The sequence below is a fragment of the Pieris napi genome, chromosome 13 (genome assembly GCF_905475465.1).
Source record: "Pieris napi chromosome 13, ilPieNapi1.2, whole genome shotgun sequence".
NCBI classification, from domain to species: domain Eukaryota; kingdom Metazoa; phylum Arthropoda; class Insecta; order Lepidoptera; family Pieridae; genus Pieris; species Pieris napi.
This window is the reverse complement of record NC_062246.1, coordinates 4,507,193-4,527,093: the sequence shown is the minus strand read 5'-3', so window position 1 is coordinate 4,527,093 and position 19,901 is coordinate 4,507,193. Positions and strand designations below refer to the sequence as shown.

Below are 19,901 nucleotides of genomic sequence, written 5' to 3'. Positions count from 1 at the left end.
CGTATAGAATATTCCAATATATTGAATGCATGACCGCGATATATTCAAAAAACTACCGAAGAGTTGACCAATGCATAATGTGATTCCTGAGTGTCTTAATGCTTTTTGTTGAAGAAGTCGTAAACATTCCTGCCATATACGAAATCCACGCGGGTGAATCTACGGAAGAATAATATTTTCCGCCAGCATAATAAAATAAAAAAAGCCAAAAATATCATCATAAATGTTGCACCAAAACATTACAATTTAAAAATATTTTAATTTATTAGTGTGGATTTGGACAGTCGCTCAGCCGACGACTACTTTCTGTTTATTAAATGATTTTTTAAATCAAAAATCCATTGGCGAATATATCCTAAATGTATTTTCCTATTTAGGAAATACTTTACATTGGATACACAGATGGTTAGGTGGTTTAGCCGGGTGATTATTACAAGACATTCTATTTATTGAAAGGAATTAAGGAAAAGAACTAGAAAAAAATTACCCGTGAATTACCAGGTATTCATTAACGTATTTTGTTTAGGAGGAGCTTAAAGAAGTCTTCGAAGGTGAATGTAAATTGATTCCAATCAAGATCGTGACAAAGGAATGTATCAAACTAGCGGATGACTTCGTTCCGGAATTGGTTGAGACTCTTTCTTCACAAATGAATCCTGATCAGGTCTGTTCTGTGGCTGGATTGTGTAACAACGCCAGGATCGACCGGCTCCTTGAAGATTACGTAAGTATTTAATAATAAAGACCTTTATTATAGATATAAAAATCAATTTCAAAATGTTTTCTATTCTTACTACGTAATACAATAGAAAAATTATTAATACAAAATTTACACTAAGGCAACGTAGTTCAAGTAAATAAGTTATTTTATTATTAATACCGATTTCGTCTTTCGATTGATATTTTACCCTTTATTCATTAATTATGTTCAGATCGTCTAATTACTCTGCCATAAAACCAAAATCATTACGCCTAAAGGGAGCGTTTAAGTATTACGTCACGCAATTTTTGGAGATTATTGACACCCCTCCCCTCATGTAACGCACCGTAACGTTTTTCTGTACCCTTATGTGGTGTAAAGTACTGGAAAGTCGAAAATAATATTAGCAATAACGCGTAATTAAATCCCCGCCCCGCATCGTAACGTTTTACAAATAGAGCCCCCCCCCCTCCCAAAATTCGTTACGTAATACTTGAATGCTCCCAAAACCTTTTTTTTTTGGCAACTGTTTTCGTAATTAAAATATATAAGCAAAAACAGAAGTATTAAATATAAATAATTTATTTCAGAATGCCACATTGAAGCTCCACGAAGGTTGTACCAACTGCCACAGGACTGTAGGCGTGCTAAGAAAACGGTTCGACTCTACTAGCTATGAAGATTTCCTTGTGAAGCTCTTACAGGTAAACAATGTATATATGACGCACAAGAAACAACTGAACAAATATTAACAATTCATTTCATAAAATATTGTTATGATATATACTCCGATTATTAATTCCGTAAAATTCTGACAGCTATCATTTTTTGACATGTCAGAGATGGCAAACCTTTTTGGCCGGGCACATTTTTCAATTTCAATACATTATATTTCTTAGGGAATGTATCCATTTTATTATGTGCGGTCCTCCGCATTAAAAGTGGTTTAACGGTGATAATTACGCCCTTTTCATCACAAACAGTAAAAAACGCTCAAGTTAAGATAACATTTTATTTTATTAAAAAGGTTTACTACACCTGAAATTAGTAGGCAGTGGTGCCAGCTAAAGAATAAAAAAGTAATTAAAGGCAATTCGATATATTGTTCGTGTTATTCAAATATTTTTTATTGCCCTCAAATGGGTCTAATTTGTCCTTTTTTCAGTGGATAACTTTTTTTAGTAGCAACACTTTTGAAATGTCAGAATTCTACGGAATTAAAAATCGGAGTATAGTATAATATAGAAACAACTTGATGGTAAGGAATGATATCAGGAATTTTCATTTATTAATTCTAAAAAGCTTTAGAACTTGATTGTAAGGAAACGCTTTTCGAAGATCTTTTGAAAAAAAATTACGTTTCCTTGATAATATTCATAGGCAAATGTTAGCCTATAAGCTGTCGTTTGGATTACTATGCATCATAAGTCTTCAGAATACATAATTATAATTTAATTTATCTAAACAGGTCTGCCAACAAGTCGGTTCTCTATCGGACTCCTGCTCGATGCTAGTATTCCAATACTACGAGAACATTCTAGAAGCAATCAAGAAGGACTTCACGCCGCACGGAGTGTGTCACGTTAGCGGCCAGTGCACACACAGATACCACTCACACGATCTATACACGTTCAAGAATGATGATCTGTCTGACGTCAAGGCGACCGAGTAAGAAATTGATCTTTACATTTTCCATCTCTTTTCCTCATTTTACTTTTGTATATCTGTCTCTGTCGCACGAATTCACCGATGGTTTCGTTCAGTGTATATGTATAATATCAGTTTTTGCCAGCTTGTTATTGTATATAGTTATGTATTTAAAATATGTATCGTTTTGTTCACTGGCAGCTGCTATTATTAGGGTAACTATTCAATTATATTCCAACATTGGTCGTGTCCACGGATTTAATATTTTATGTATAGTTAATTTGTATATTATATTTTGTCCTAATTTTGTGGTATACAAAAACATTTGGAGCGATATCGCATACGCATGAACTAAGAATTCAAGTGCGAGTACTTATTAATAGTGTGATAGTATTTCGAGTGCCTTTCAACTAACTATAAACTTTGGTTTCCAAAAAAAAATACAAAAGCCTTACACATCTTATTTTGGTTCTATGTTAGCTCTTTTAAACTGATAGAATCCATTCGATGTTTTTGCTACTTTGATGTAACTAAAATTAAATCTAGTCGTTTGTCAATAACTATAGAAATGTATATTTATTTTAGTGATGTGCCGTGTGAATTCTGCGAACAAGTGATCAAACATTTGCGGAACACACTTGTCGCTAATACCACAGAAGTCGAGTTCCACAGAGTACTAACTGGTAAGTCTTTGACGTATAGACATGGTGAATTGCATTGATTATTTTACGCGGAACAGGAAGATTGAAAAGAAATCGTGTATCTACACGATAATTGAACATTTGTTCACATATTAATGTGTTGTTAGATGAGTGTGTATAGTACGATATGTTGTATGGTCAACGAACACCGGCTGTTACTAATGGAATTTCTATCTGCGCATTTAACAATCACTCGTACGGTGAAGGAAAACATCGTGAGGAAACCGGTATAGCTTAAACCCAAAAGTCTAGAGCCGGTTGCAGACCGAAAACTAAGCTATGCCAAGCAAGCTAGGCTAAGCTAAGCTAGAAATAAATAGCGTGCACACCAACAGCTAAGCCAAAGCTCAGTCAGTGTGGCGAAGGATGTGCAAATGGTGTGCGGGCTAGCGGGAGGGGCTTAGCTTAGCTCGTGTAGCTGCGCATCGGCATACACAACTAACTTAGCTTCGCATATTTTAGTTAGCTCACATAGCTTAGTTCGCATAGTTTGCGGTCTGCACACAAGTATGGAAAACTGCGTCAGCTATGCGAGCTAAGCTAAACTAACTTAGCTTAGCTCTTGGTCTGCAACCCGTATAGTGCCTATATGTGCAAAAATTATGACAATACAGAAAGACCCATGTCGGTTTGTGGTAATTTTTTATTGTGTTACCTGATTTAAAAAAAACAAATTAGAATTCATTTGTGTAAAAACAAAACAGTATCTATTTGAAACCGGTTCAGTTGTTTAGGGAGCGTTCAAGTATTACGATGCGGCGCGGGGATTGAATTACGCGTTATTGTTTATATTATTTTCGACTTTCCAGTACTTTACACCACATAATGGTAACTTTTAGGTATAAAGAGTCACTAGGTGGTCACGAAACGTTTTACTATACTTGGGTACAGAAAAACGTTACGGCGCGTAACATGGGGGTGGGGGTCAATTATCCCCAAAAATTGCATGACGTAATACTTGAACGCTCCCGGGATTATCAGGTTTTTCGTAATATACAAAAACCAATATTTCCTCGATATGGTCTGCCATATCACAACTTTACAAATTACTATTGTTTAGAAACATATGTTTTACTAGCTTTAGGGTTTAGTAACTTCCGTTTTGTGCTGATAATAACATCTTACAAATGTAAAAAACGTGCGTGTAGTTATGTACACACGTTAGAAGTTATATTTTGGCGTAACAAATCTTTTCAAAAATTTTATCTTTCGCCTTATTCTACGTTTGTAGAAAAAACGACACTAACAATAGAAAAAAAACTTTACTCTCATGACTTTTCCCTAATGCACCAAAAGAAGTATAACTTCAAATAAACTAAAATGTTGACTATAGCTCTAACTTCAGAGTGTCGGTTTTTTTGTGACGGTGTGCGCGCGCATCGTAAAAATTTACTCTTATCATGTTCCCTAACGTGCCAAAGGAAGTATAACTTCAAATGAACTAAAATGTTGACTATAGCTAAATTCAGGGTGCCGGTTTTTTGTGACGGTGTACGCGCATCGTAAAAATTTACTCATCATTTTTCCCTAACGCGCCAAAAGAAGTATAACTTCAAATGAACTAAAATGTTGACTATGGCTAACTTCAGGGTGTCGTTTTTTGTGACGGTGTGCGCGCGCATCGTAAATATTTACTCTCATAATTTTTCCCTAACGCGCCAAAAGAATTATAACTTCAAATAAACCAAAATGTTGACTAGCTAACTTCAAGGTGCCGGTTTTTTGTGACGTTGTGCGCGCGCATCGTAAAAATTTATTCTCATAATTTTTCCCTAAGAAATAAGTATAAGTTCAAAATTACTTTCAGGTCTCTGCAAAAGCACCGGCAAATTCAAGTCCGAATGCCTTCAACTGGTCGAGCAGTATCACTCGACCATTTACTACTTCCTCGTGTCTGAACTCAAGGAAGACAAGATCTGCAGCTTCATCGGCATCTGTGGGAAGCCCAGTGAAGGACCAGTAGCTCCTTTACTTCCGAAGGAAATGGCCATCAAAGCTATCACCATGTCACCCAAGTTGATCGGTCAAGATGAGGCCGAAAGTTACAAAACAAATGTAAGATATGAAACTATTTTTTTTATGTAAACAAATATCCGGCTTCGCAAGGCTGAACTTTTTTTTAATGTTTTGAAATATGTCTAATTGCCTATTCGTAGGATTATTTAAAAAAAATCTAATAGTGATAAAATTTTTAGTTAGAATTTAGACACCAATAAATTTCGTGTTATATAAACAGTGTACCTAAATCGCGTTTCTAACCGTAAATTAATTGGATTTGTTTGGATATCCAACAAATAAAAGTGGGCTGGCTCACTGAAGTATTTCCGAACCAATTTTGGGTCCTTCGAAAAAAGAGCGTACCAATTCCTTAAATTCCGGCAGCGCGCTTGTCTATGGGCGGCGGTATCACTTAATATCCTCCTGCCCGTTTGCCTCCTGTAACATAATTAAAAAAAATAAAAAAAGTTGCGAAAAAACGAAAATATTTGTATGGATTGTCTGTTTGTAAGATTTTAAACTTTTTTCAGCCGGCCCATGTCCCAGTTCAAAACAAGCAAGTTAACGTAAAAATAGTGGGAAGTGAGGCTGTACTACCAATTGAGCGAATGTTTGTGACTTACCCCAAAAACGACGCTGTCTGCTCATTCTGCCAGTACTTCCTGCATTACCTGCAAGTGGAATTAAGTGATGATAACACAGAGGTTAGTGTTGTAATAAATTTTTTGAAGTTACACTTCTTTAGGCGCGTTATGATGAGAGTGAAATTTTACGATGCGCGCATACCGTGACACAAAATTATCAGTATGAAGTTGCCAACGGAAGATGCTACGGCATTGGACATAATTTAAAAACAACATTCGAATAATAATAGAATTTATGTTAAACTTAATGTAAGAGAATAATAATAAATATTTATTTATTTAATTTTTCAACTGTATACTGAACTTAATAAAGTTCAGTATACAGTTGAAAAAAATAGTCAATAGACTATAATGAATCCTTTTCCAGTCTTTGATTATTTAATTGTAATTAATTATTATCATGCAATCAAAAACTATTTTTAATAATGCCAAGGAAGTGTAACTTCTTACGCGCGTACATAAGTACACGCACCCTTTTTTAAAGTTAACTTATAAATAGGGAGAGATATAAAAGTTTATGTTTAGCCTATGAAATTCTACTTGTCATACTTGAATTCGTGTATGCGATGATGTTAGTTATTTCGACTATGTATTTGTGTGTTGTTCCCACGAGAATGTAAGTGCGTGCTCCTATTTTACCATGCCTCCTGCTGATAGAGGACAAATCTTTGTTCTTAATTTATTTTATTATTAATTACTTAAGATGTCATGTGGAACATGGTGTAATGGTTGCAGCTCCTTACAAAAGTTCGCCGTTCGCCGTTCCGCCCATGATTTGAGAACTTGCACTAAATGTAAAGTTAGAAGCATTTCTTATAAATTTCTTTTTTTTGACGATCATAAGTGTACATTGTGTTACCTATATGATTAAATGATTTTTGAATTGAATTGAAACTAAGGGTTGAGTCGAGACAGCACTAAGTATGACTCTCAAGTCAAAAAAGTTTTAGATTTCGACATCCGGAAATATTTAGTTATCATTTCTTTAATATTTGATATAAAACCATACAAATGTAAACTTTGCATACTGATAAATATCTGTAATTTTTTCCTGTCCGATTTGTCTTGTAATTGAAACAATCGCTATGATGCAAAATGGTTTAATGATTACAATTCTATTTTATTTAGATTTACAAATCCAATTATAAAATCAGAAATAAGTGCAATGAATGCATACCCTTTGTAAAATGTACAATAGATTTTAAAAATTTACGTGAACGATAGATTATAATTTAATTTATTAAACCTTCTTAGGAAACAATAAAGAAAGCCGTGGAAGAAGCGTGCGACGTCCTGCCACAATCTATTAACTCTGAATGTCGCCAGTTTGTGACCGAGTACGGGCCAGCCGTTATAGCTCTGCTTGTCCAAGAAATCGATCCTGCGAGCGTAAGTTTCTTTTGCTATTCAAAAAAAACTTATTTTTTGCTTTACAGTCAAAACCGTTTACGACATCGTTAAAAAAATTAAAGGTCCCGGCTCAATTCTATTGTATTAGGTTCTTAATAACGTCATCGGCTGTTACGACTATCGGTTTTTACGACCAAATATGAGTAGTTCCTTCGATGTCGCTATAACAGATTTTGACTGTATTTATATTGGCGTGTTTTGTAAGTTTAATTTAATGTTTTGCGTTTTCCCATAGTCTTAAGGTCTCTTTCCAATTGTTTAATTTAAATGGTAATTAAATAAACAAGCTATATAATAATAATAGGTAAAATGACAGATTTGACTTCATCAAGATTTTACGAGACATTTTACATTAAAGGTACGGTCCATATTCGGAATATTTACATACATTTGTAGAGCAACTCAAATTGCGAGTGCGATGGAAGTTGGAGGTGAGGGGGGAGGGTCAGGGGGTCAAGTATACACTCCACTTAGTTATAAATTTATAAACGAAATAGTAGATACGATTTGGAACAGAAAGCAAACAGGAGTATAACTGAGTAGTCCTAGCAAGAGATGACGTTTTTGGATAAGCTGGCAGTTTTTAGACTTTACTACATATATATGTATTTAAAATGCTTATTACCAGATTTGCCCGGCCTTGAACTTATGTACGTCGACAACAGAGGTGCGCCGTGTCGCCATAAACTCTGACAAATCGAATTGCCCGCTCTGCTTATTTGCGGTGGAACAACTTGAGATTATGCTTAAAGATAATCGTACTGAGGTGAGTTATTTTATTTCTGTATTTGCTTTTTATTTATTTAAATAAAATTTGGTTTCGAACTAGAAGCCTAAGTTATAGATTTGTCTCTTATTTATGTTCATTGTGACACGAGGAATAGCTTGACAGGTTAATAATATTCCGAAGAGATTTAGTAAAGAATACATTGGCAGCAAAGGAATTCCGTACCTTCTGTGATGTCACGAACACATGCGTGCACGCGCTAATGAATTCCGTACGTCATAGCGTGCTTTTAATTTTTTTAAACAACATGTTCTTGAGTATTTTATTATGCTACAAATATATAATCCACCATGTTTTTAATTATCATTTGACAAAATATAGAAAAAGGTCTAAATACATTATGAATACACATTTTAACCTAACGAAAACACATACGCCCGGGAAAATAAGTGTGGTTTTGATATAAAAAATTAAACTAAAACGCCAAAATTTGTGTTAAATGTTTTTCAAACATTTAAAATTTTTCAGCAAAGCATAGAAAAGGCTCTAGACGGTCTGTGCAACCATCTCTCAGCGAAACTTCGCACCGAATGTGTTGATTTCGTCGAAGCCTACTCCAAACAATTGGTAGAAATGCTTCTAGCCGATCTTAATGCTCAGGAAATCTGTGTTTACCTCAAATTGTGCAAAGATGACGTCAGAAAAACCGATCCCTTGAAATTAACCGGTATTGAAAAGTTCCATAAGAAACCGGAGTTGAGAGGTGATAGGAACAATGTAAGGCAGCCCATGCTCCCGAAGTATATGTTGGAGAAGGAAGATGGCGGTGATATTAGTGAGTACATTTGTCTGTTATATGGAAATCCGTGTCTTTAATTTCAAGGATTTTTTAAATTCCAATAAATGCTTTTTCTATTTCTCTATCAATATCTATCTTTCATATTTCTTACACACTGAACTATTGATGAAATTTAAAAAATTAATAAGTAAGGTGATTTTTAAAGTTTTGGCATATACCTATATGTTATTTAAAGTACTTGAAGTGAAGAACTTAAAATTTGCACTTTTTTCATTTTAAAGATATTAATCAAATCTTTAACAGATTAACGAGATAAGACATCAAAAGTTAAATTTTGGTAATTAGAATCTTTCAAAATTGAGAAATTATTTATTAAATTGAAACTTCAGTTTACTAAAATAATAATAATAAACCGTTTATTTCCAATGAAAGTGGTTCATTTAGTGATTGATTAATAATTTTTCTTTTTTGACGTTCATAAGTGTACATTGTGTTATCTATATGAATATAGGATTTTGATCAGCCATATAAAAATAGGCATGCAAATGTCATATTAATTGTTAACAGTTAACATACCTATTTAAAATTGATGTCAAAAACCTATGGTCTAAATATTACATAGTACATTAAAAAGGCTAAATATCTAATCGCCTCCCCCTTGAAATAATGACACGGCAGTGATCTTACTTCTGGGAAGGTGATTAAATAGTTTGGTACCCTGGAAAATGGTCTACACCTTACAAGAGGTCCAACACCCATAATAGCCCTAATACATTTTTTCTGAGTAATAAAAACGATATTCACATTTACCGAATTTCTCCATAAACGATACCATAGCGCAGAACTAGGGATGTTATGGAGCTCCGTAACCCTAACCGAAACTATCGGATATCCGAAATAAAAATATATCCGTAACCGTATCCGTTTCACAAATTTCGGATAGTTTCGTATAATTGCAAACTCTTAATAAAACGACATATTTCGACAGGTTTTAGTTAATGATTTCATTACTCACAAAAATAAATTATATGTTATACATAGGTTATAAGTTAATATGTGCAATGTATAAAGCTTTTTTTACGACTCTTAAATTTATTGCATTTTTATTTTAATAGATAAAACTTAAAATTGTGGAGGTACCAACTGATAACTTAAATATAAACCAAATTATTACGTATTGTGTTTATATTTTACTTCAATCTAGTTACCGTAACCGAGACTAACGGATAATCCGAAATAGTTACATAACCGTATCCGAAACCGATATTATTTTATTCGAATATCCATAACATCTCTACGCAGAACTAAGGCAAAATAGAAGTGATAAGCAATAATTGCTTTGTCTGCAAGGTTGTTATATAACTGCAATTCCTAATAAATATGTTTTAATTTTCAGTGACCAATGAGATCCCAGACCATACGGCAAATGGCCGACCAGTGTCTGGGTCAAAACAAAAAACTGTTTGCGTTGTTTGTGAATTTGTGCTCAAGGAAATCGATGATCAGATCAAAGACAAGCATAATGACGTGAGTTTGGTTTAATATAATTAGATTATTTTTTAGAATATATTAGAATATTTTATAAATATATTTCGGAGAAATATCGTTACTCCATCGATATTGACATCGTCAGTGGTTTATACGACACGAATAATAATTATCGTACAAAAACACTTTAGCTTAAATTATAACAAGCAGTGTTCAGGGTAACATCTCTTTTAATCACAACAAACTAGGTCTTCCTCTCATCACCACAATGCTCCATTGAATACTCAATCAGTACTGAACGCACCGTCAAATACCCCCAAAGTTGACGAACGCACCGTCAAATACCCCCAAAGTTAACGAACGCACCGTCAAATACCCCCAAAGTTGACGAACGCACCGTCAAATACCCCCAAAGTTGACGAACGCACCGTCAAATACCCCCAAAGTTGACGAACGCACCGTCAAATACCCCCAAAGTTGACGAACGCACCGTCAAATGTAAAGATGGCGCCTTGACCCCACTTTAAGCATATGCTCTGCTCTGATTGGTCATAACAATATTCGTTTTTTTATTCGTTAAGTAATGATTCCACAGTATGAAACAATTAAGTAATAACAAATCGATTTAAAATAAATTACGATTCTTAAAAATAATAGAAGAAATCTTAATGATTTACTTTGACTCATAACATTTCCTGATAATTCTAGCATTCCCTGACTATAGAATATTTTTAGCGCAATGTCACTATCCTATGTTTCACATTACGTTTACATACCTAAATGTCAAAGAATCAGATTGGAAACATTTATATCAACACAAATAATTATAAAAATAATCCTTTTGAAATTTATTACAAAGATTTGATTGATTCTATCGATTACAAGTTTCATTGGTTTTTTATTTTAATCTGTTTACAACGAATTCTCCTAAATTTTAAATCTTTGTTGTTCTTTTTTAATGTTGTTTTCTAGCTTTCTTTACAGGTGCCTTCTCAAGTTCCAAGTATTTTTTTTAGTAATGTAAAATATACACTGATTTTGTGGCTTCAAAACCACACTTGTATGTTTATATTTATTATCAATTTTCTATTTATATTTCAGGATGAAATCAAGAAGATAGTTCTAGGTGTATGCAAGCACATGCCAAAATCTGTACGTTCGGAATGCAATCAGTTCGTTGAGAAGTACGCGGATTTGGTCATCAGTCTTTTGGCCCAAGAGTTGGATGCTGATGAAGTCTGCCGGGAGTTGAAGTTGTGTGATCCCACATCTATGGAGACTGCTAAATGTAAGTCTTTAAACCATATTCATACGTATTTGAATATTGCATGTTATTCTTAAAAGGCCGGCAACGCATTCGCAAACCTTCTGGCATTGAGTACCTATGGGCAGCGGTGGTATCACTTAAGATCAGATGATCTACTAAGCTGAGGCTAAGACTACTAGGCGTTCTGCCCGTTTGCCCACTCTTCTATAAAAAGTCTACGAATATAGGAATACATCCTGTATTCGAATGAGAATTCTCGTCAAGAACATATTTCTTGCGTCAGCTGTGGAGCGTCAACGTTTCAATTGGTTTGTGACGTTTTACGTACAATTTTAATGGTTATAATGTTATAGTATATATGTCACTGACCTCAGTATATATGTTAGTTATTTTAATATGTTCGACGTCCTGGTGGACAGAAAAACTGTTTCCAGTTTGTGTAAAAATAAAGTAAAAAAATCATTTAATCATATAGGTAACATAATGTTCACTTATGACTCGTCAGTAAAGAAATACATATTAATGCTTCTAATTTTACATTTACTGCCAGTTCAAGTCAAGGGCGTAGAACGGAAGAGAAGAACTGGCAATAAACTTACTCTTGTGTTTCTAAAGAGTCACTAGGTGATCACGAAACGTTTTACTTGACTTGGGAACAGTACTGTACTTGGGTACTGAAAAACGTTACGGCGAGTTACATGGGGGGGGGGGGGGGTCCAATAACCTTAAAAAATTGCGTTACGTAATACTTGAACGCTCCCATACCAACTTCTCTATTTAAGATCATGTATATAATAAATAAAAACCGAAAACACCTTAAAATTATTGATTTTCCAGCTGAAATACTAGACTGCGCCGTGTGCGAGACCGTTGTGATGGCCGTGAAGAAAGTCCTTAATAATGACAAAGTCGATCGCAACATCGTTCATATCGTTGAGAAATCGTGTAACATGCTGCCCGCTAAATATTATAGCAGGGTGAGTATATTTTACGTATATGGGAATAATAAACCAAGTTTTTATCTTTTCTTATCAAACCTATAAAAAAAGATATACAGTCCGTTTTTTATGATATAAACTATGACGTAATTTTTGAAGTGAAACTTCTTTATCGACGTATGGGAGAAATTTTGTAGCAAATCGTCACGTTTTTCGGTTACGCGCCATGTTGCTTTTTGAAGTCCAACTTTATCGGCGTTGAAAAAAAAATTACCGTCACATTCTTCGGTTACGCGCCATCTTTTTCTTGTCCCTACCACGGTTGATCCGAAGAGATTCGAAGCCATTGATAACAAAAATATATAATAACGATAACAATGATAGTAATAATTCTATTACAATTAATGAAATTCTGTAATAATCTTAGTAGTAATAAGGTAAAATGAAATAATTGTATTTGTATTCATGTCTGTGATAATAAAAGCCTTTTGTTAAACTTTATCTTATTTAACTTTATTTAACCAATTTCTGTAAAGTTGCATCTGGTAGATCATTTTTCGAAAAATAAGGTCATAAAGAAGTTTCACTTCTTACGTGTGTACACCTAGTACATGCACACATTTTTTTGTTATCTGTGATTCGATATTCATTGTATTATTTTAGTTTGTTAATTACAGTACACCTATAGTGTCGTCATTAAAGTTTGTTATAATCGCTATGTAGACATTTTTCCAAGCAAATAAACGACAAAAAACAAAGTAATTTGACATATCAAGAACCAGTTTATCAGATCTGTTTCCGCAAAGATTATTTTAGAGGCTTTATGACGTCAAAAGCTATAAAAAAATACATTTTGTACTAACGCAACTTGATAGTTTTTTTTTTATTTCAGTGCCACACCATGTTAGAGATTTACGGTGACAGCATAATTCATCTGATCGAAGATATGGGTTCGAAGAGCATCTGCAAGAAGATCGGCCTGTGTAGCCCTTCAGATGCTGCGTTTGTCAAAATGTACAAGGGCAAGCATTAAGTGAGTGTTGCCGTATGACATGGAAAGCTTACGACAAAAATATATTTTTTTAATCTTGCAACCCACAGGCCAATAATACAATACTAAACCTTAGTAACCGAGTATAACATATATAACAAAGCTACAACTTCAAAATGTATTTGAAAAACCGTATTTGTCTTTACTAAAGTTGTTCATTTCTTATAGAAATGATACAATATCGTATCTGCTAGTTTCTATGTAAGGTTTCAAGAATACCGCAAACCGATATGGTGGAAAATGACGTCACCGGCGTTTACATTTAAAATATATATATAAATACAGATAGTATATATATTTATTCTATTTAACAGTTTATAGGTATATTTTTTCTTTTTATAGCTCGGATCTAATGGTCGTGAAAGTGTCTTTTTATTATCAATCTCGTCCTGAAACACTAAATTTATAGTAATAATATAATTTAAAGTGGTCTTATTAAACCTACCGTAACCATGGTCCGTCGATAAAATTAAAAAGAAAACAAATTTGCCTACAAAGTATGCCTATATTAAATAAAAATACTACAGATTAATGTTTTATCTGTTTAGTTATCAAGATAAGGATAAATAATTATAAGACTATCATTATAATCTAGAAAATACATTTATTATAAAGATTTGGATAACATAAAGATAGTAAAAATACTATGTCACGGTGATGTTGCTATTTTGAAGGTGTCATTATTCGAAATACATTAATTAGCGGGAATGGGTTTGATTCCACGTAAAATATTAAGAAATTTGTTCAACAAGGGTTTCACGTCTTTGAAGGGGCCAATAACCCTGCTGCTGAGTTTAATTCTCAGCGAAATAATAATTATATCGGCTTAGAACGTTACGGGTAAAATTAGTTATAAGAACGTAATCTTATAAGTAGTAGTAGTATATCTAGTAGTATCTTATACATAGTAGATGATTAAGTCATTAATGAAAATTTCTATTATATCATGATATAAATTATTTTTTAATTTTATTACATTTTTTTTTCAGGTCAGCAACACCACGTTATATACCATCGTAATCTCTTACTTAAGCATCTTCAAAATAATTTTAGGTTAAAATTCTTATTTTTAGAGAATACATTTTTGTTTTGTGTTTAATAACATTACTGCAACTAGTATTAAGCTTTACGAATTATCATTTAAATATAAGAACTTAAATTTCATTATAAAAAGTTCATTTTCTTTTTCAAATTATAATCACGATTGTGTTTATATAATTTCAGTGATTTCGATTTGTAACATGATTAATTAGTCTGTGATAGATAAATCTTTTGTAAACTATAAATAAAGATGGGTAAAAATATTGAGTTGTTTTATTTTACCTTTTTTCTACTCATAAGGCAACAAAATATGTATTCATGAGACATTACTTGTCTCTCTTAATACTTATAATAAAAAATCGATTAAATACATTCTAATATCAGTTCAAAATTGGCTATATTATAAAACATGGGTAAATATAGTTAAACAATAATAGTTGATACCAATGGTTTGGTGATATTGGTATCAAAGTTTTAGTAATTTTTCTAGATTTTTGTCAAATAAATGCACTGCTGCTTTGCTCTAATTCATTTTATTAAAGAATCCTTTTATTTAAATTTGAAAATATTTTAAAATTAATTATGTTTGTTGTCAATGTAATTATTAATATAATTAACTTTATGCTATAGTCGTTATCGTCATAAGTAACAGGAGAAGAGATTATTGAGTTTCTACATCCAAGTGTGCCTTGCACAGGCCTATGTGTGTTTGGAATTAAAATAATATAGTCTGTTAGATAAGTAAGAACTTCATTTGTAAGATTCCTCAGAGGGCACTGGCGTTTGACAGCGCACGTCTTCTCGCATTTCCCGCGCTTGCGGCGCTAACTCTGGCTCGTTAGGGTTGTGTCTATGTAAGTGATCAGCGAGCCATAATATTGGTTCAGCGGGTCGTTCCTGTGCCAATGCAGTTAGAGCAGGAAGTAATGTTGGCGTGATATTCTTTTGTATATAATCGTTCACCTGGCTTGCACGAAGTATGGGACCGACAATCACTGAAAATATTTTAAATAATAAATATGTTGTTAATTTTGCACAAAACAGAAAATTAAGAACAATGTGCCTCCGAAATAAAATTAAAAAGTTAAAAAAGGTACTCCACGGCGGGGAATCGAACCCCGGTCTCCCGCGTGACAGGCGGGGATACTGACCACTATACTACCGAGGATTGTGACTACATGAACGAAATTTTGATTACCAATATTTTTACGGTTGTATGTTCTATATTTATAGATATCTCCAATTTAAATTATTTTGAATCTTACTCGTAGGAAAAAAGAAATGTATTTCTCTGATAGCTTCAGCCAAACTTGCGCTGCCGTGGAGCCCATTAAAATAGTCGCCGTATTTAGTGCGACGCCCGTAGCAGGCTCGAAGGCTGTCTGGCCAATAAGCTTGAGCTTCCACGACTCTAAAAATCACATTATTAACCCAACCTACAAAATAAACAACTATACCATACCACGTTCTTTTAAAATAGCTGTGAACCTCAATTGATGAATTTACTTACAAATTTCGACCGTGTTGGGTGTACTGTACTAAAAATACCTACTCATTCTATATGATTTTGAATTGTCGAAAAAGATTTTTATTTCGTGTTAAAGTATTTGTTTGTACCTGGCTGGTCCCATAAGGGTCTTCCATCTATTAATGCAGTTCCTAGCTGCAAGTACCATTGCTATTACCGGCCCACTTGACATATGCGCCACCAGATGTGGAAAGTGATGTCTTCCGTAGTGACCTTTGTATAGTTCCGCAGCATGTTCTGGTGTAAGGCGAACTTCTCGCCTCTGGAAAAAATATGATAGTCTTTAACGTTGTCTTAGAAGTAAGTTACAATATACTGTTTCGTACTCCCAGACGTAGATGTGTAGTAAAAGCATATCTTTTTAATAATTAATTTCTGTACTTCGAGTCAATTGTCAAAAATGATCAAACGTTTGCTCAAGTAACAGTTTTAGGATTAATTTAAATAGACTTTGCCATGTTATTGTCACTATTTTCAAATAAGAAGCATAGGAAACATATATTAAATAAGACGAAAAGTCAATACGTATCGAGATTAATTTTTTATGGTTTCCATTTCATAGATCACAAGACTGACCGCTGAGAGGGGGCTCAAAGCAGCATCGCACAGGGTTGTCATCTTTTTATATAAAAGGAATTTTTTTTTAGTTATCTAATTATCTAACATTTCAACTGTGCAACCCTTAATAGATTGATTTCAAACGCTTTTACTGTTCGTACTCTTGAATGTACCTGGGGTTATAATATTGCTAGCCAACATATAATAGAAATATTATTTATTTATTAAAGGATAGTCGTAAGCATCTAAAAAGCGAACTTCTAAGTCACCATACAATATCTTGATATACTATATATACAGTATATCTATACTAATATTATAAAGAGGAAGCATTTGGGTTTCTGTATGTATGTGTGTAATGTTTTCACACAAAAACTACTGGACCGATTTCAAAAATTCTTTCGCCAATAGAAAGCTCTCTTCACTGACTGACATAGGCTATAACAAGAATGTTTCAATACCTGTAGAGAATTTTTAAATTTACTGTCAAATGTCCCACATTCTACGTAAATGGTGTTACGAAATTAAAAATGTATTCCTTATAAAGCAAAATCTGTATATTTATTACTTTATGACTGTGTGTATCTAATAATCTGAAAGGAAGTAATGAAAAACTAAGAAACCTAAGTAAAATAAAACTCTTATGATAACAAAAATATATCTATAGTCCGTATAGACTTTGCACTTCCACGAGATCGGTATCTACGCGAATAAAACCGCGGGGCATGGCTAGTAATTTGATAATTTACCTATATAAATATTTTTTTTATTCAATTTAAATTTTATAGACAGCCCTATTTAGTTAAAGGGTCGCTCGCTGTCGGTGACTTAAAATAATGAGTGCACCCCTTGCTGACGTGAATTTTGCATACAACCCTTTCTGTCTACTCCGGCCATCCCTTTGATTTAGCACATCTATATTTTTGAATGACCTCCGGTGCCATTGCAACATACCAAATTTAGAATTTGATTTAATACTCATACTTATCAATATCTATATATATACGAGTAAGTACATATATGCTCAAATATAATTATTATTATCGCAATTTCTCATAAGCATATCATTTTAAGTAAACATATAATCTTCAATTAATAATGCGGCAGACAATTTTTTGTTTTTTCAATATAAAAGTTTAAAAAAAGCTAAATTTGTCAACCTTAAATTAACACAAAACCGCAAGTTGTAAACTTTTGATATAAATTCAAATAATACAACTACATCGGTCGAAAATATTCATACTTTTAATTTGCATATTAATTATCAGATATGACATATCTACGTAAATTATTACATTTCTTCATGTTTATATGTAAGGGTGGAGTCATTTGTTAAAAATGAGTCATTTTAATGGCGCGATAGAACTCTATGATAGATAAACCCCATTATTTCATGTCCTACACTGTCACGATATCGACTTTATTGTGTACCAGTGAACTGAGTTAGATTGTACGACTATCAAAATATTAAGTTAAATAATACTTTTTTTTTTTTTTTTTTATGTAATAGGAGGCAAACGGGCAGGAGGCTCACCTGATGTTAAGTGATACCGCCGCCCATGGACACTCACAATGCCAGAAGGCTCGCAAGTGCGTTGCCGGCCTTTCAGGAATTGGTACGCTCTTTTCTTGAAGGACCCTAAGTCGAATTGGTTCGGAAATACTTCTGTGGGCAGCTGGTTCCACATAGTGGTGGTGCGCGGCAAAAACTGCCTTAGAAAACGCTCTGTTGTGGAACGATGGACGTCGAGGTGATACGGATGGTATTTTGTATTTTGCCTTGACGTCCGATGATGAAACTCAGCTGCAGGTATTAGACCGAACAACTCCTCTGAACACTCTCCATGGTAAATGCGGTAGAAGATGCAGAGAGATCCCACATCTCTACGCAACGCCAAGGGATCAAGCCGCACTGAAAGTGACTGGTCGTCGACGATTCGAACCGCTCTTCGTTGAATACGGTCAAGTGGAAGGAGCTGGTACTGGGGAGCTCCCGCCCAGAGGTGAGAGCAGTACTCCATATGGGGCCGAATTTGAGCTTTATATAGTTGCAAGCGGTGGCCCGGAGTGAAGTACCGTCTCGCCTTGCTGAGCACACCAAGCTTTTTGGAGGCTAATTTAGCCTTTCCTTCCAGATGACCGCGAAACTGAACGTTATTCGATATGTCAACGCCCAGTATTCCGATGCTAGCTGAGGCTTTAAGGAGAGTGTCTTCAAAGAGGGGAGTAGCGACAAAGGGAGTTTTTTTAGCGGAAAACGCGCATACTTGTGTCTTCTTGGGGTTAAATTGGACTAGATTTAGTCTACCCCAGTCCGAGACTCCACGTAGAAGAGTTTCGACTTCAGACACAAGTTTGTTCCGGTACTCATCGACAACAGCCCGAGAAATACCTGCCCGGCCAGTGTAAAAAGTATCCCCAGTGCTGTCGTCCGCATAGCAATGAATGTTGCTAAGCTGCAACATATCATTGATATGCAGAATAAACAGGGTCGGGGATAGGACACAGCCTTGTGGCTATAATGGGTTCTGATATTAAGCACTCATAATAAAGCTTTATGCAGATACTTGAATAAATGTTTATTCGTTTAAGATTATCTAAACGGTAATTATAATTTTGATTTTTTTTGGTATCGGATAAAAAAATACATAGTTATTTAGCCAGAGTTGAAAATGTTATTGATTTTCTTATATTTTCGACTTTATCTGACGCATCAAACAAAGAAGTTATTACAAAATTCTCCCAATGCGTTGAAATCTCTTTATTCTAACAACTTGCTAGTTATTAAAACACAAAAAATATTATTATTAAATAATCGTTTAAATCACCGTAGGTAAAAAGCAGCAGATATATTTCTGAGAATTATTTATAATCCCTGGGTTGTAATTTATATATAAATTCCTTTATAAAAAAAAATTAAAAGTAAATAACCAACAAATAAATTAGTATATTTTAAATCGTGTACCGTGATTATAAACGTCTTGTAATCACTTGTCAAAACGACTATATACAAAGAAAAATCATTCCAAAGAATTCCTCAACTACTAATTCAACTAGTAATTCTTACCGCGAGAATCATAAATCCATTACTGCGTATATGTCCCTCAATATCTTCAGAATTTTCATAAGCTTCAGGCTTTATTATCGCGAGTGTTCGCTCTGAATAGGCTTGGCCGGTAATCGAATCGGTCGAAATGGCGGACATATTTACTGTTTATAAATATTCCTTGTAATAAGTGTACATTTACATATAATCAATATAGTGGTTTAGTTTTTTGTGAAACAACTTGATGAAAAAAACCATACATAAAACGAGATGGACAGGAGATAATTTGACATATTGTCAATAAATCGTGTCTCATTTTTGACTTAAGTGAAAATACTCCTTGACCCCGTGACGTGAC

General features: G+C 33.9%; 2 protein-coding genes and 1 non-coding gene across 3 annotated transcripts in view; 1 reads left to right on the top strand and 2 right to left on the bottom strand.

Annotated features, from left to right (window-relative positions):
- LOC125055586 overlaps positions 1–14,674 on the top strand; it is a 30,180-nt gene extending 15,506 nt beyond the window's left edge. The window contains exons 8-21 of the mRNA XM_047658042.1: positions 527–724; positions 1,291–1,404; positions 2,169–2,368; positions 2,933–3,030; positions 4,856–5,103; positions 5,577–5,750; positions 6,945–7,079; positions 7,729–7,866; positions 8,356–8,662; positions 10,023–10,153; positions 11,216–11,402; positions 12,219–12,358; positions 13,212–13,352; positions 14,360–14,674. Coding sequence (XP_047513998.1) covers positions 527–724; positions 1,291–1,404; positions 2,169–2,368; positions 2,933–3,030; positions 4,856–5,103; positions 5,577–5,750; positions 6,945–7,079; positions 7,729–7,866; positions 8,356–8,662; positions 10,023–10,153; positions 11,216–11,402; positions 12,219–12,358; positions 13,212–13,352 — 2,211 coding nt within the window. The 3' untranslated portion in view covers positions 14,360–14,674. The remainder of the gene's footprint in view (positions 1–526; positions 725–1,290; positions 1,405–2,168; positions 2,369–2,932; positions 3,031–4,855; positions 5,104–5,576; positions 5,751–6,944; positions 7,080–7,728; positions 7,867–8,355; positions 8,663–10,022; positions 10,154–11,215; positions 11,403–12,218; positions 12,359–13,211; positions 13,353–14,359) is intronic.
- Positions 14,675–15,149: 475 nt separating this feature from the next.
- LOC125055312 (nucleoside diphosphate kinase homolog 5-like) lies at positions 15,150–19,899 on the bottom strand. Its single transcript, XM_047657733.1, has 4 exons — positions 19,565–19,899; positions 16,029–16,201; positions 15,677–15,822; positions 15,150–15,406 (listed from the first exon to the last, which is right to left on the bottom strand). Exons 1-4 carry the CDS (start codon positions 19,700–19,702, stop codon positions 15,162–15,164), a joined length of 702 nt encoding a protein of 233 aa, XP_047513689.1. The 5' UTR covers positions 19,703–19,899; the 3' UTR covers positions 15,150–15,161.
- Trnad-guc lies at positions 15,508–15,579 on the bottom strand. Its single transcript has one exon. It is a non-coding gene; the product is annotated as a tRNA-Asp (tRNA).
- Positions 19,900–19,901: the final 2 nt, after the last annotated feature.

What these genes read in the sequence shown, in the direction of transcription:
- LOC125055312 (XM_047657733.1), bottom strand. Translation starts at nt 19,702, where the DNA reads ATGTCCGCCATTTCGACCGATTCGATTACCGGCCAAGCCTATTCAGAG. An exon ending in ACCCTTATGGGACCAGCCAG is followed by an intron (nt 15,823 to 16,028) that starts GTACAAACAAAT and finishes TGTGATTTTTAG; the next exon opens with AGTCGTGGAAGCTCAAGCTT. An exon ending in ACATTTCTTTTTTCCTACGA is followed by an intron (nt 15,407 to 15,676) that starts GTAAGATTCAAA and finishes AAATATTTTCAG; the next exon opens with TGATTGTCGGTCCCATACTT.